The sequence below is a fragment of the Hippichthys cyanospilos genome, chromosome 17, assembly GCF_059441005.1.
Source record: "Hippichthys cyanospilos isolate Australia breed blue-spotted pipefish chromosome 17, RoL_Hcya_1.0, whole genome shotgun sequence".
Lineage (NCBI taxonomy): Eukaryota > Metazoa > Chordata > Actinopteri > Syngnathiformes > Syngnathidae > Hippichthys > Hippichthys cyanospilos.
This window is the reverse complement of record NC_142385.1, coordinates 10,750,769-10,764,631: the sequence shown is the minus strand read 5'-3', so window position 1 is coordinate 10,764,631 and position 13,863 is coordinate 10,750,769. Positions and strand designations below refer to the sequence as shown.

General features: G+C 40.6%; 1 protein-coding gene across 1 annotated transcript in view; it reads right to left on the bottom strand.

Moving 5' to 3' along the window:
* Nucleotides 1–13,863, bottom strand: part of LOC148409630 (myoferlin-like) — a 28,821-nt gene that overhangs the window by 466 nt on the left and 14,492 nt on the right. Inside the window, exons 23-52 of the mRNA XM_088438211.1 lie at nucleotides 13,179–13,334; nucleotides 12,976–13,107; nucleotides 12,699–12,862; nucleotides 11,627–11,741; nucleotides 11,423–11,525; nucleotides 10,261–10,403; nucleotides 10,014–10,184; nucleotides 9,307–9,400; nucleotides 9,160–9,237; nucleotides 8,907–9,088; nucleotides 8,016–8,174; nucleotides 7,112–7,213; nucleotides 6,866–7,027; nucleotides 5,724–5,889; nucleotides 5,564–5,640; nucleotides 4,875–4,886; nucleotides 4,701–4,799; nucleotides 4,075–4,203; nucleotides 3,832–3,987; nucleotides 3,674–3,765; nucleotides 3,424–3,594; nucleotides 2,726–2,874; nucleotides 2,491–2,630; nucleotides 2,322–2,410; nucleotides 1,785–1,880; nucleotides 1,565–1,706; nucleotides 1,385–1,484; nucleotides 1,115–1,308; nucleotides 931–1,040; nucleotides 442–589 (exon numbers count right to left, since the gene is read on the bottom strand). Coding sequence (XP_088294337.1) covers nucleotides 442–589; nucleotides 931–1,040; nucleotides 1,115–1,308; nucleotides 1,385–1,484; nucleotides 1,565–1,706; nucleotides 1,785–1,880; nucleotides 2,322–2,410; nucleotides 2,491–2,630; nucleotides 2,726–2,874; nucleotides 3,424–3,594; nucleotides 3,674–3,765; nucleotides 3,832–3,987; nucleotides 4,075–4,203; nucleotides 4,701–4,799; nucleotides 4,875–4,886; nucleotides 5,564–5,640; nucleotides 5,724–5,889; nucleotides 6,866–7,027; nucleotides 7,112–7,213; nucleotides 8,016–8,174; nucleotides 8,907–9,088; nucleotides 9,160–9,237; nucleotides 9,307–9,400; nucleotides 10,014–10,184; nucleotides 10,261–10,403; nucleotides 11,423–11,525; nucleotides 11,627–11,741; nucleotides 12,699–12,862; nucleotides 12,976–13,107; nucleotides 13,179–13,334 — 3,831 coding nt within the window. The remainder of the gene's footprint in view (nucleotides 1–441; nucleotides 590–930; nucleotides 1,041–1,114; nucleotides 1,309–1,384; nucleotides 1,485–1,564; nucleotides 1,707–1,784; nucleotides 1,881–2,321; nucleotides 2,411–2,490; nucleotides 2,631–2,725; nucleotides 2,875–3,423; nucleotides 3,595–3,673; nucleotides 3,766–3,831; nucleotides 3,988–4,074; nucleotides 4,204–4,700; nucleotides 4,800–4,874; nucleotides 4,887–5,563; nucleotides 5,641–5,723; nucleotides 5,890–6,865; nucleotides 7,028–7,111; nucleotides 7,214–8,015; nucleotides 8,175–8,906; nucleotides 9,089–9,159; nucleotides 9,238–9,306; nucleotides 9,401–10,013; nucleotides 10,185–10,260; nucleotides 10,404–11,422; nucleotides 11,526–11,626; nucleotides 11,742–12,698; nucleotides 12,863–12,975; nucleotides 13,108–13,178; nucleotides 13,335–13,863) is intronic.

Genomic DNA, 13,863 nt, shown 5'->3' with positions numbered 1-13,863 from the left:
CATTAAATCCTTTAACAAGGAACACACAGTCAAATAAAGCTTAAGTAAGGAAATTAGTCAAATATTACTTAAGAGAATGCAACAATTTTACTCTGCGATGTTTCTTTGCCTCAAAAACTAGTCTTAAAACTTGTGTATATTACATTTATCAAATTAGATTTTTATTTTATATGTTGCCTATCACTATTTAAAATGTAAAATTAAAATTAATGCTGCGCACCGCCCACAATCTCAGATTTTTGTGAGCACTTCTAATTTGGTTTATAATACACAATATAAACATCTTAGTAATCATTGATTTAAAGTGAAAAAATTGAGCCCATTAGGACATACAAGACATACATACATACCCAACATATTTTGCCTTGTTGTGAGACACGGAATCTTGGTGATCAATTTTTTTTTTTCTAAATTACAGTAAATAAGAGTATTAACACTTACCGGCAAAGAGTAGAGCAAAATGGCGAGGAAGAGGAGCACAACGGTGAGTACGATGAGTCCAATAAAGAGACAGCGGAACCGCCGCCACACGATAAACTTCATCGTCTTGCATGGGTTGGTGAACCAAAAGAAGGATGTTTCAGGGCGCCTGTTGGTCATGGAGATTACTTATATAAAATGAGGTCCATGTTAATATATGTATATACACACTATATTTTTTGACGAGAGATAGCGGTAAGAGATAGAGGAACGAGATTAGAGATAGCAATTAGAGATAGAAGTAAGAGAATGGATTAGAGATACAGATGGAGATGAGAGGAAAGAGATAGCAATTAGAGATAGAAATAAGAGAATAGATTAGAGATACAGATGGAGATGAGAGATAGAGGAAAGAGATTAGAGATAGAGATAAAAGAGAATAGATTAGAGATATAGATGGAGATGAGAGACAGAGATAGACACACACAACGTTTGATAAAGGGCTCCTACTTGGGAGGGTCCAATTTGGGATTCATGTTGGGTTCATCCCTGCCTTTCCCTGCCGGTTTTTCATCCACATCAGCCTCACTCACAATTTCCAAAGTCATCTCTACTTTGCCCTATGGATGCAGAAGAACAGTTCCAAAGGTCTCAAAACCATCTCATATTTTGCATTCTTTGGAGGCATCCTCACCCCCAAGGTCTTGTACCCGTCCCGCTCGATAGAACAGGGCCACCAGCCTCTCACTGACTTCTGGGTAAACAGACACTTGGCAGCTTCGGGCTTGTGTGGCACGTCCGTGTCCGTATTATCCAGCATGGACAGCGCGCACTTCTCTGGTGTCTTCGCAGGGGGGATCAAGTTGTGCAAATAGAGCTCCAAAGATCCTGCCATCCAAGCGTCAACATTTTCTTGAAAAATTAGCTCGCTGTGAAAGTCGCGCAAATTTTGTGCATATCTCACCGAGATAATCATCCAGTGAGAATTTATCATTGTCCCATATCTGGATACACAGCTTGGGTGGGATCCTGAACTCAGTTTTGTCCAAACTCCAAAAGTGCTCCTGTTGAAAGAAAAACCACGTGGCTGTCGGTTTTTTATTCTAGCGCTCACTAAATGATTTTGCTTTTTCCAGAAACTCACCTTCTTGGAGACCAGGCAAAGCTGTTCTGCGGGAAGGTAGTCAAATTCAAAGACGAACCTCCAGTTGAAGTTGCCGTCTCCGTCTAGGGACCTGTAGTGGACGTCGGTCCTCTGTTTGTCCTCCTCCATTCCTGGCATCCAACTGCAACACCATGTTCAAAATAGAGATTTTTTTTTCTTTTCAAAGTGTGAGGAAACAACTCAAATGAGTCACATGTACCCTTTGACGTAAATGTCGCTCATGTGCTCTCCAGTGACACTCGTCTCATCCAGAGTCACATCCGTCGTGTTCCAAACGACCACACGTAGAAAATGCCTGAAGAGGAAATGTCAGAAAACTTAATTACACTGATAGACATGTTTACTGATGTCCTGGGCTTCATTACAGCTGCGTCTAGCATAAATTAGCCGCTTGCTACTAGCACTCGAGTGCTCCATATAGGCTGGGGAAAGGACATTAATGACTGCACACTGATGCTGACAGTTGCCGTTCCTACTGATCACTTTTTAACAAACCATGTAGACTTGAATGTGCTTTTTTTTTAGCTGGCATATTTTTCTCCTAGACCAAATTGTAGGAGGATGAAGAAAGTGTATTTTATAAATTATTTACCGTGTTTACATTCATAAAAATACTCGACATTTAACTTGAATTTTCTGCAGGATATCCAAACACTAAAAGTACTCGATATGTGCTACCCGATTCAGCTTTGATGGAAGAATCAGTGAGCGGAAATGACATTTTAGGTCCGCTTACTTCTTGGGCTTGCGTGGAGTGATGTCAAAGGGGGGGCCTGGCGCACCCATGCTTTTGGGGAAAATGTCCACCCACATTTGAAGCCGTCCCTGTACACGGACAGACAGATTCTTGAAAAGGTCATGTGGACATTGATATCGTATACACAAGTAGGACAATCTGGACAGACCTGGGACAAATTGGGCTGAAAACTACTGTAAAGAGTCCTGGTCTCCACATGCTCAGGTACCAGTCCCTGTGTTCGCAGGATGTGTAGACATAGACGCTCAGGGGCTGGACCCAAATGTTCATGAATCTCTTTTTTGCCCTCTAGAAGAGAACACAGAATATTCTTCTAGAAAACCACAGTGATCAATCATCAAATTTGGATTCATGCCCATGAAATTTTCGAGCGATGAACCGACCAAACTCCGCCAGCGTATATTGTTTTCCGTTAAAGCTGAGCGAATTGCCGTTGTCCTCGCTCCTGGGTTTGGAAAAGCCTTTCAGACGAGCGAGATTGTCCAAGATCTCGGATGGCTTGAGCTGATCTCGCCACTGGTTGATGCCGGAACTGACAATGAAAACACAGAAATTATGTGAAGGCCCTTGGGGGGCTTTGCATGATTTTAACAGTTGTAAGGAAGTGTATGTAATGCTTTGTAAAGTCATGACAGGAATACCTCATTTTTCTTTTCAAATTAAGAGCAAATTAATTGGAAAATGTGATTTCTTTATTTTATTTATTATTATTTCTAGTTGCTGTGGAATATGATGAGGCAGCCAAATCCACGCATTTCTATCTATGGCTTGCCATTTTGACGCTTGCTTTTGAAAGAAATTGAGGTCACACTTGCCAATCACAGCTCAACTTTTCAGGATTTGGTCATGTGATTTTCAAAAGATTCGCCTTGATTGCTCATTACTTGAGATGTCATGTTGGGTTCGTGGCAAGTGGCAAAATGGCCGCCCCCCATGATGGATAAAATCAGGTTGTGAAGCCTATTTGCCGGATTGTAATGTTCTCAACCTGCTTGTTCGTGTGTTGTTTAGTCGTCTTTTTTTGTAGGAAGCGCAAATTGAAATAAAAATGGACTCATTATCTTGGACAAAGTGGCCTCACGTGCAGTAGGTTTGAGGCAGGCCACAGTAGGAGTTGTAACGGGACAGGAAGCGGTTCTCCAGGTCGATGACGGTCTCCCCGACCTTCTCGTCGCGGCTCAGGAGGTCATAGTCGTACACGCAGATTTTTAGGTCCTTGTCTTGGGGTAAGAAGCACGTCAATTCAAACATCCTATGATGAAACAAAAGTGAAAATCTGTATCACTCCTCCGAGGAATGGAGTTTGAAGCGGATGATTTCGAATGAGCTACCTTCCAAACACGGGGTCGGTTGTGTTGGGAAGATAATGATCTCTGTCGTCGATTGTGTTCTTTCCCAATGATATCTTCATATACGGGTCACACTACAGAGAAGAGAAAGCTTCAATATGTTGAGTTATGAATATATTTGAGCGCCAATTCGTCCTCACTCTGCCGTTATTATCTTTAGGCTGCAGATCGATTGCCCGGACCACATAAATCCTGACCAGGCACTCCTGAGGACCACTATCTGGCAGCTCTCGGAACTGCCGGGGAGGAGGGGTGACACCGGGGTCATCTGGCAGAGGGTACACTTTAAACGAGCCCTGCAGGTGCAAAAATCACAAATGACCTCACAGTTTGAGATTTTAACTATTATTATTATTTTAATAAGCGCGATCGTGTCAAAATACCTTGAACTCCCCGACCACACTGGGGTCATCATCACCGTCATCGTTCTTTCCTCGTTGCAGTTTGAAAGTGCTGCAGAAATCTGTCAGCCCATTGTATTGCGGGATATCTTCTAGTTCGCAGTCATACACCTAAGACCGTTAAAACATCGTGATATCAAAGACTAGGACAGTTTACTCAGATTTTGAACCGGCATCAAGGTTTAAAATTGCGTCAACATTTATACCCTAAATTCCGTACAATAAGTCATTACTAAGTCTCAAACTCTGCTTTTAACGTGATGCCATTTATGATTTTTCTTTTACTTTAGCGCTCCAGGCGATAAATGCACCCAGTCTCGTCACATCTGACCAATGAAACGAACGAACATGTCACAATGGACCAATGACATGGTCCAGTTCTGCCAAAAAAGTTAGAAAGGTTCTAAGACGTTGTTTGGCATTGTTTGGGGAAAAGCGTTTGTGTTTAAGGTAAATAAATGTCTCTAAAAATGCACCTGCGATAACTCGCACGTTTAAACGTAGCTGAGCGGCCATTGCATACACAAATTAATTTGATGGCGATATTTATCAGATGCATTATAGAGCCTGGATTTTTTTGTACATACGGCGAAGGCGTGGTATCTAACCTTGAGGGTGTCATATCCTTTCTTGATATAAGGGCCACATTTTTCATTCTCTCCCACCGAAACGTAGAATTTACTCCACCAATCCACAGTCTGCTTTTCCTTGGAAGTGAGTATGACGCGCGTTTTAATCAATCCATTCTCAATTTGAAAAGAAATCCATTTACAGTGACTTACCTTTTCTTTGTGCTGTGCAGCCACACCGTAGATTGAGATACATAGAAAGTCAAAAATATTTGTTAAAATAGTTCTCATAGAATCAGTTAAAAAAAAAAAAAAAAAACGAATTGGAGCTGCGGTTGAAGGACTGGCATGGCTTGCGTGGCCACTAGAGGGCACTAAAAGAGCACATTTATATCACAGCACTCTTGCTTCATTAGCTTCTTTTGCCAATCTTGAGAACATTTGCGTGCATTAAGTGCAGCATCCAGTTTGCATGTTTGATTTGTATTTGTTTGAGTGCGCTGCTGATACAAATGTAAAAAAAATAAAAATAATAACGTATAAAGGTCACACTGCCTCAGTGAAAAGCTGGATTAGTTTGATGTGCTCATTAGACGTGATTAATAAAATGAGCACATTGCAAAATTGCTAATAGCATCGTGACGTGGTTTATCAGCTTCGCAGTGTTTTTAGTGTCAAGCTTTGTGATAGAGCGCCAATAGCAACAACAAGTATCCATACATACAAAATAGGAGGTAGGGGGAGTCATTTTGTTGACAGCAGCTGACATGCTGCACATCAACTGCAACAGTGACATCAATTGTCAAATTTGACTCCACGGGTCAAATTCTGACTTTTTAGTCAAAAGTTCCTGTTGATTAAATTGTTAGAACATCCGTTTAAATCGTCTTAAAGTTACTGACCTGGGTTTCTAACAATAACGCAGTTTCATCCATATTGATGGAGATGTGTCTGGAAGGGGTCGCTGCCATGAGGGCCACTTGCGAAAGAACAACATGACTTGAGTCCACTTAAGACTTAAGGCTTGATCATGTGACCTGAGGAGTTTTTTTAGGTCCTTACTTTTGGAAGCCATGGCTCCCTCGGCCGTGATGACATACGGGTCGCAACGGAAGCGCTCCAGAGAAGTGATGGTGCACTGGCCCACCACCGGCTTCCTGCCAAACGGACGGTGGTCAATCACCTTCAGCACAATGGGAGGTGTGTACATCTCATCTTTTGGTAGAAGCTGGAGGGGGTGATGGGAAGATAGAAATTAAACAAGATGGCGCATATACCAGTCGTGGCACAAAATAGGTAACCTTTGACTATCAACTTGTTTATTGTTCACATGGCGAATGTAATGTGCAGGAACTCAAATTCCTGAATATTAATGACCTTGACATTGCTGAATATTTATTGAATTTGTGTGTTTATAAATAAAGTTTTAAACAAGGCCAGAGCTTGAAAATAATTGTCACGAATCATTTAAATCAGTCCTTCTCAAATAGTGGGGCAAGGAAACGGGATTTGCTATTGCACTGTGTAGTGTAATTACACATTTTCGCCACTAGGTGTTGCAGTGGCGCTCTTATTGTCAAAGTGTGCGGGCAAACCTTTTCAATTGCTGTCAACCACATTTTTTTTAATCAAATTAATCCTTAAACCTCTTACTTCCGAACCAAAACCAAACCAAAACTCCAGTCCACAAGGACCAGACTCCTGCTTGTTTTCCAGGTTTTTCTTTGCAACACATCCGATTCAAATGAAGAGCTCGTCGGCGGCCTCTGCAGAAGCTTCATAATGATCTGATCATTGGAATCAGGTGTGTTGCAAAGAAAAATATTTTAGAAGTGAGAGAGCAAATGTGTACTAGGAAAAAAAATCGTAATGTTTAAGATCAATTTACATTTATCATGATTTATACATTTCATATTTTCAGCGTCAAACTGCTCAGGTGGTCAATAATGTTTCTAATTAGAATAAAGTTTGTCATTTTCTTCAGGTAATTCGATGCACTTTAAGCTTTTTTTTCAGATTCAGAATAAGCTGTAACTTGTATAAAGTCCTTTTATTTTGTTAATGTCAAAAAGGATCCAATTTTCGGTATACTTATGCCATTTTTGTATATAATGATTGAATTCATTGTCCCGCAGCGACAATGAATTAAACCGCAACATACGAGTTCCGTAAATGTTTCTGTGAACTGAATTCCTTTCACATACCACTTTGAGGAAGAGGACCGAGCTGGGAAAGTTGGGGCTCTTTTTCATGTTCCTGATGACTGCCGATTCCACCCTCTGCCCGCCGCACTCCACCACCAGGCTGGGAGAGGAAACCGTGGCCAGCTGGTACGGTTTCATGTTCCTCAAACCCCATGCGAGGATCTGCGTGCGGCGGCGACCACAAACGTTTCGAGACCTTGAGATCAAACTCGTGGGATGAACGAGCGAGACGAGGCGTTACCGCACCTCCACGGCAGTGAGCTGCACGACGGGTCGGATTCCCTGCGGAACCATGTAGAGGTTTTCTGCCCTCTTTGGAGGAACGAGGGGAAGATCTGACTCTCCCGACTGTAGACGCATAACAGGTAAAAAGAGCATTTTCATGGGAAATACTCTGAGTATTCAGCCAGTATCAATTTCACATTTTGTTGTTCGCTGACCACACTGCAAAAAGTGCCATACAACTATAAAAAAATAAAGGTAATTTTCTTGTTTCAAGCAAAAAATCTACCAATGTGGTAGGAAAATTTTCTCTTTTTTTCTTAATGGGTTAATGAACAATGAGTGCAAAACCGAGAGTGCAATGAGCGCAAGAACAAGTCAGAAATCTTCATTTAAGCAAGATTCAAATCAATTTTAAGCAAATAGCATCTTATTATATATTTAGTTATTATTATACTGCATTATATTTATAATAAAATATTTTTCCTCTCAGCCTAGATTTAAGCAAATGGTCCTAATAGTCTGTAAAATGTAAGCAAGATTTTATCATTAATTTAAAAATGAAGACCAGTTTTGCTAAACTCAAGCAAACATTAGAAATGTTTTTCTTGTTAAAATAATACCCATGTAAAAATTGTAAATCTAAAAGAAATCATATATTTTTCTAATGATTTTATTGATTAAATAATGACTAAAATGCAGTAGAATTAAGTGAACGTAATAGTATGTAATTGAAATTAAAAACTGGAAAACAGATTTCTTGCTGTAAATCTTCAACACAATGCTTATGGGTAAGTCTGTTCTTATAATAAGATTTAGTTTTTGTTATGGTAGTCAAAATCAGAGGTCTTCTTGCTGCAAACACATTTTTTTTGTGGTTTTCTTTTTATTAATAAATTAAATAAATGAATTTCATGGCTTGCAGAACCTTATCTTTGAGGATGAGTTCAGCTGCCACCAGCGCTTCTCCTTCCTCGCGCCCCCCCTGCATGATGGGGTGCCATAGCAGTTTGGGTGTCTGATCCATGCCGGGATTCAACTTCACCAACGGGGAGCAAATACACCGACCCAGCAGCTCATCCTTGCCCTGCGCAGTGGGGGTCATGTTAGGGGAAGAATATTTACTCTGATTTACACTCTAAAAACTGATGGTTCAAAAACAAAATGGGGGCCAAAAAAAAAAAACAAAAACAAAAAGTTGCTTTGAATTAAAAAAAAAAAACCCTCAAATATTGGGTTGGTCTATTTTTGACCTATAATTGGGTTATTTTTAACCCAATTATTTTGAGTAATTAATAAAGTTTTATTTTATAAATAATTTTAATAAATACATTTTTTAAATTAACCCAATGCTTCATTTTGACCAAAAATTGGGGTTCACATTAATAAACAAAATTTTCATTGTGACCCATTATTTTGGGACAAAATTATTTTGGGGTCAAAGAAATTGGGTCAATGTGAAAATCAACCCAACATCGGTTTATTTTGTGGGTTATTAATTTTGACTAAATATTTGAGGCAAAATAACCCAATAAATTTTGTCAGTCACTCATTTAGACACAAAGATTGGGTTAAAATGAATACCTCCACAAAACATTGATTTTGTACCAACGTTTTAAGTCAAAATTCTTTTTGAGTGAAAAAAAAAGATAGTTTAAGATAAAGATTCCATAACAGCGCTTTTTTTTTTTTCTAGTTCATCATTTTGGCCCAATTTTGGGGGCTAAATACATAACCCAAACAGCTGTGTCATTCTCTCGTTGCCTCCATCTAAATTAGTTTGAGAGAGTACTAAAAGATTCTCCTTGTGTAGCGTTACCACTTGATCATGGTCGTAAAACTCGATGACAACATCCGGAGGATGTTGCGCGAGAGCCTGCGGATCCCCGAAAATCTCCACATGGTTGAAAATCAAAGTTTGGTCCCAGGTCGGATTTAACGTTGCGCGGAGCTTCTCCGTCGTCTTACTCAGGTGCAAAAACGAGACGTGGGCATAGGGATCTGCGAAACCAAAAACATTTTGTAACGCGGACATATATCGGGACCCTTTTTATCATAAGGAGTCAACGTACCGGAAAAACTATCTTTGTCCATAGACGTCATGTTTCTCGCTTGGTAGACATAAACACGCAAGTGGTAGATACATGACCCTGAACAAAGGAGAAACATAATCAGTCATTTGTATTGATGCCGGCACGCATACGCTACATGTCACTCACTGTCTAAGGAGCAGGACACAGTGGGTGTGTTGGCACCGAACATCTTGGTGACATCGCCCTTGGAGCTTTTCTCTTTCTCGTCCGTATCAACGCCCTGACAAATAAATCAACAATCAAGCCAAAGGCACTCAATGCAAAAGTAAATATTTAATACTGAACCCTGTTCATGAAACAGCCAAGCTGCGGGATTGGTTGAGGAACTGTGATGTCATTTAGAATCGACAGGAAGCGGCAAAATGGCCGACCCGGAGATTGGATTCGGCTGCTTAATTCATATTCCACAAACAGCGACAATTCCGTATTTACCGTAAATTTTGGACTACAAGCCGTTAGGTATATAAGCCACAGCAGCTAAATAAATAAAATAAAACTTTCAAAGAAGATCCTCAACTTAAGTGTTGTTTATATTTTTTAATACTATATTTTTAAAACTTTTTTGAGCACAGCCATAGATTCACATCTTTTCAGTTCAATTTCATAGTTGTAAATTGACACAATGAACATACTTTTTTGCTTTACTGGTGGATTGCCCCCTGGTGGCTAGTTTAAAAAAAAAAAACGATAAGCCACACTGGACTATAGACCGCAGGTCTCAAATCATAAGAAAAAAGTTGCAGCCTATAGTCGGAAATTTCCAGTCGATAAGTTGGGGTAAATTCTTGTAAAGAAACGTGTAGACAAGCCAGTCCTAAGGAATTTTTACCTACCAATGCACCCTCCAGTTTGAAGATGGCTGAAGCTCCCAAGCGGTCTTCCGGCGCCATCTTCCTCCTCCACCGCCTCCGCCGAAAAGTATCCGACGAGCGTTCCTTCCTGTGGAACTTCCGGCCGATCAGTGACGAGAATTCCCAACCCTCTGGATCCCCCTGGTCCCGCCTCTGTGCGCAGACATGTTGATCCCTTTATTTTTTTCCTTTCAGAAAACTGAAAGATTTCGATTGACCCGATGCCGACCTCTGCGGTGGCACCCGCGGGAAGCGCGGCCCTCCTGCGAGGTCGAACCACCCGTCTCCTACGGTGGACGTGGTACACCTTCTCTGCCGGCACCCAGGACCGGGGCTTGTCATCTGGAGGGATGGTCAGTCCGTATTCCCACCCTGTGGAAAAAAAAACAACAACAAAAAACAGTTGCTTTAAAATAAATACACATAATAAGAATGTTTAAGACAGTACAAGTACTGTTAGACAAAATATTTCAAAAACTGACTGATCATTTTGAAGACAGGCATTTATCCAATATAGCATTTTAACTTAAAATTTCACGAACTAGCAATTTTCTACTTTTTCCTGTTTGTGATCATAAACTGCTCCAAGAGCGGAGTACCAACTGCCATTCCGAGGGAGATACCTTAATTTAAGGCCAGGTTTTGTCCCGATAGGAATATTTGGTATCACTACTAGTCCTTCCCAAATTGAGTTAAATTGAGCCTGATTCTGTACTAAACACCCCATTTTTTTGGTCAAGTTATACAATTTGGGGGGTTACTTTGTGCAAAAGAATTGAGAAAATTATGGCAAATTGACCTATGCAGTGGATTGTTTTTTTTGTGTTTTTTTTTAACCCAAAAGTTGGTCTTGGGCCCAAATTGGGTGTTTTTTGACCCAATAATCTGAGCCGGGGCTGTTTATTTATGCCAATTTTTTGGGTTCTGTGATTAATCCCAAAAAGTTGTGTCTGCCCTTTTTTTTTTTTACCCCATTTGGGTTATTTTTTACCATTTTACCGCCGCAATAGCCTAAACACGATCTGAGAGCGCTGACCTACATTTACATACTAAATTTTAATATTTACAAGTCCATTTAGTCTTAATTTCTTATTAGTTTGTTTTTTGATCAGTCAGATTTCAGCCTTCAATGTGTTTACATGTTAATCTACTCTGGCCCTTCAGAATCACAACCAATCAGATTTTATATTCGGCCATTTTTTTTTGTCCTCTTATTGGTGGATCAGAACAAGCAAAATTTGACTTGCAATTAATACATTTAATGAGCAAGATGCACTGTGAGTGTGATTTGAAAATCCATTGTATAATGGATAAAGTCGTATTGATGTTTTCTATAACAAATGCAAAGGTGGTAGAGGGAATTTGACCAGCCGCTGGGAAAATGACATCACCTTGATCATCAACAGCTCTGTTGTCATCAACAGTCCACTCGTCCTCCCACGCCCAACCGGGGGGACACTCAAACTCCCCCGGATTTCGGCTCTTCTCTCCATTCTGTGCGACGAGACACACTTCATGAAAGAGAGCTCAATCTCACGGCGTATATTTGTGTACGTGCCCTTTACAGCTTCCCAGGACGTTTGCGTTCTGCTCACCACGTCGGTGAAGGGCTCGGAGGCTGCTTTCCACTCGCCGCCAGGGAAGCGGGTCTCGTTTTGGAAAACCTCGTCCATGAATTCGGTGTGTCCCGCGTCCGCCTCCGTTAAGAGACTTCGACACAAAAAGTCAAATTGAATGCATCAATACCATGTTTACGCCCCAATTTATTGATACTCATTCTAATTATAATAATTCATTTATGTCAAGTATTTCTTTAATCCTCATCTTTTTGCCACATATTCCCATTTATGAAAAATATTTTTAAAAGTTGACATCAAATAACGTCTGGCGCTCCACAAGCGGTTGTCTGATGATGTCTTTTCATGTCAATGGCACTCAAAGTGTTAGTGGTGGAACTTGAAACTTACTCTGTAGTGGTGCCTCGTTTATACCTGAGGTTATATTGCTAAAAATTAGCTAAGCACTACAGTAATTAATGACGTAATTACTTCAGGCATTGAAGTACATACTAAGTTCCGGGTAATCAATTATTTCAATATTTTAAACCCTAAAGTCATTCATTACTTTTGGCACCTTAGTATCGAACTTAATCGAGTACAAACCCTGGAGAAATTGATTAGTACCTAAACTAATCAAATACTTCGGGGTTATCTTAGTTTATGTACTAAAGTACTAAAATTTAGGACTACTTCCATACAAAAGTACTAGTTTACTACTGAAGAACGCAACTTTAGAACTGGAGTACTAAACTTGAATTCATTACTTCATAATTAATTCATTTAGTATCGGTCATTTTCAACCCTTTCTTTCACCAAACACAGAAAAAAAAATAAATAAAAAATAGAATCGCTAAATAGGTTTAGCATCTCTTCAAATTGGAGGCACAGAGGAGTAAAAGTCCCCCCCTCCTCCCGACAGGACCTTGTATTTTGACAATAAATCACAGTCTGTGGCACGAGAGGAATGTAAACACAAGCGGCTGACTCACTTCCTCTGTCGAACTGAGAAAATGAGCATAAATAATCATTCTGAAAGCCCCCCCCCCCCCCCCCCCCCCCCCCTTTGTGAAGGCCTAGGTCCGAAACTGCCCGCTGTCATTGCACTCACGCTTTCTCCGGGTCGATAAACCAGTCCGATTCCCACTCCCATCCTCTAGGGGGCATAAAGTACTCCTTTTTCAGCTTGAGGTTGCCCGTTACGTCGGAGAATTTATGGCGCCCCACCAGTCCTGTGGTCCCCCACTTTCCAAACATACTGGCTTGGTTCTCATACTGCAAAAAGCAAAATCACAATAGCCGCCGCGGGGCTCATAAGATCAACAACGGTGAGTGGAATAAAGCGATAAACGTGCGCTTTCTTTTGGCGTTTATTGGAATGAACCTACCAGCTCTGCAAACACACTAAAAGTTCCCTCGGAGAAGGAGTTGAACTTCTTTTCATGCGCAGACAAACCCAGCCACATGTTGACTCGGATCTGAACAGGCACCTTCAGGCCTCTGTTCTTGTCCATGGGGTACTTAGAGGAACACGACATTCATTTTAGCGTGGACGCCACGGACGTGTCCGAGCGTCCGCGATGTTGCGTACCTTTAAAAAGATGGTTCTGGTTTTGCCACAGTGCAGCCCGCAAGCCTGTTCGCTGTATGTGGAGTAGAGGATTTGGTGAGCCGGGACGCGGCTGTAGGCCACCCTCCTCTCGCCGCGGAGCATCCAGATGATCACGTCCGGCATGCTGTTCTGGGGCTGGACATACACAAAGCATCTGGAGTGGGCAATCGTGCATATGAATGTGCATTGAATGACCATTCAAACACACGATCAAACCTAAGGGGAATTTGCAAGCGTGTTTTTGAGAATATGGGAGGAAACTGGAGTACCCAGAGAAAACCCGCATAGGCACGGGGAGAACATGCAATCTCCACACAGGAAGTTGGAAGCCAACAAACGACATCCGCATGTGAGGCGGTTGTGCCACAAATAATTAATAAATATATATTAGTTAACATAAAAGAAAAACAGGTTAAATATCTCCTTAACCGTATTGAATTGTGCATGTTTTTTTTTCTTCTTCTTTTTAGCATTTGGCTTACATTATACAAATCTGTATATAAATTAACTAAGTAAACATTGTTTAATTTTTTGAATGCCCATTGTGTAGTGACTTGAGTATTAGGAATGATAAAAAAAGCTTCTTTTAAAACATTTTATACCAATACGTTCATAAATTAACAGTTTATTCATAATTGTTATTATTTATTCTGTCTGAAATGCA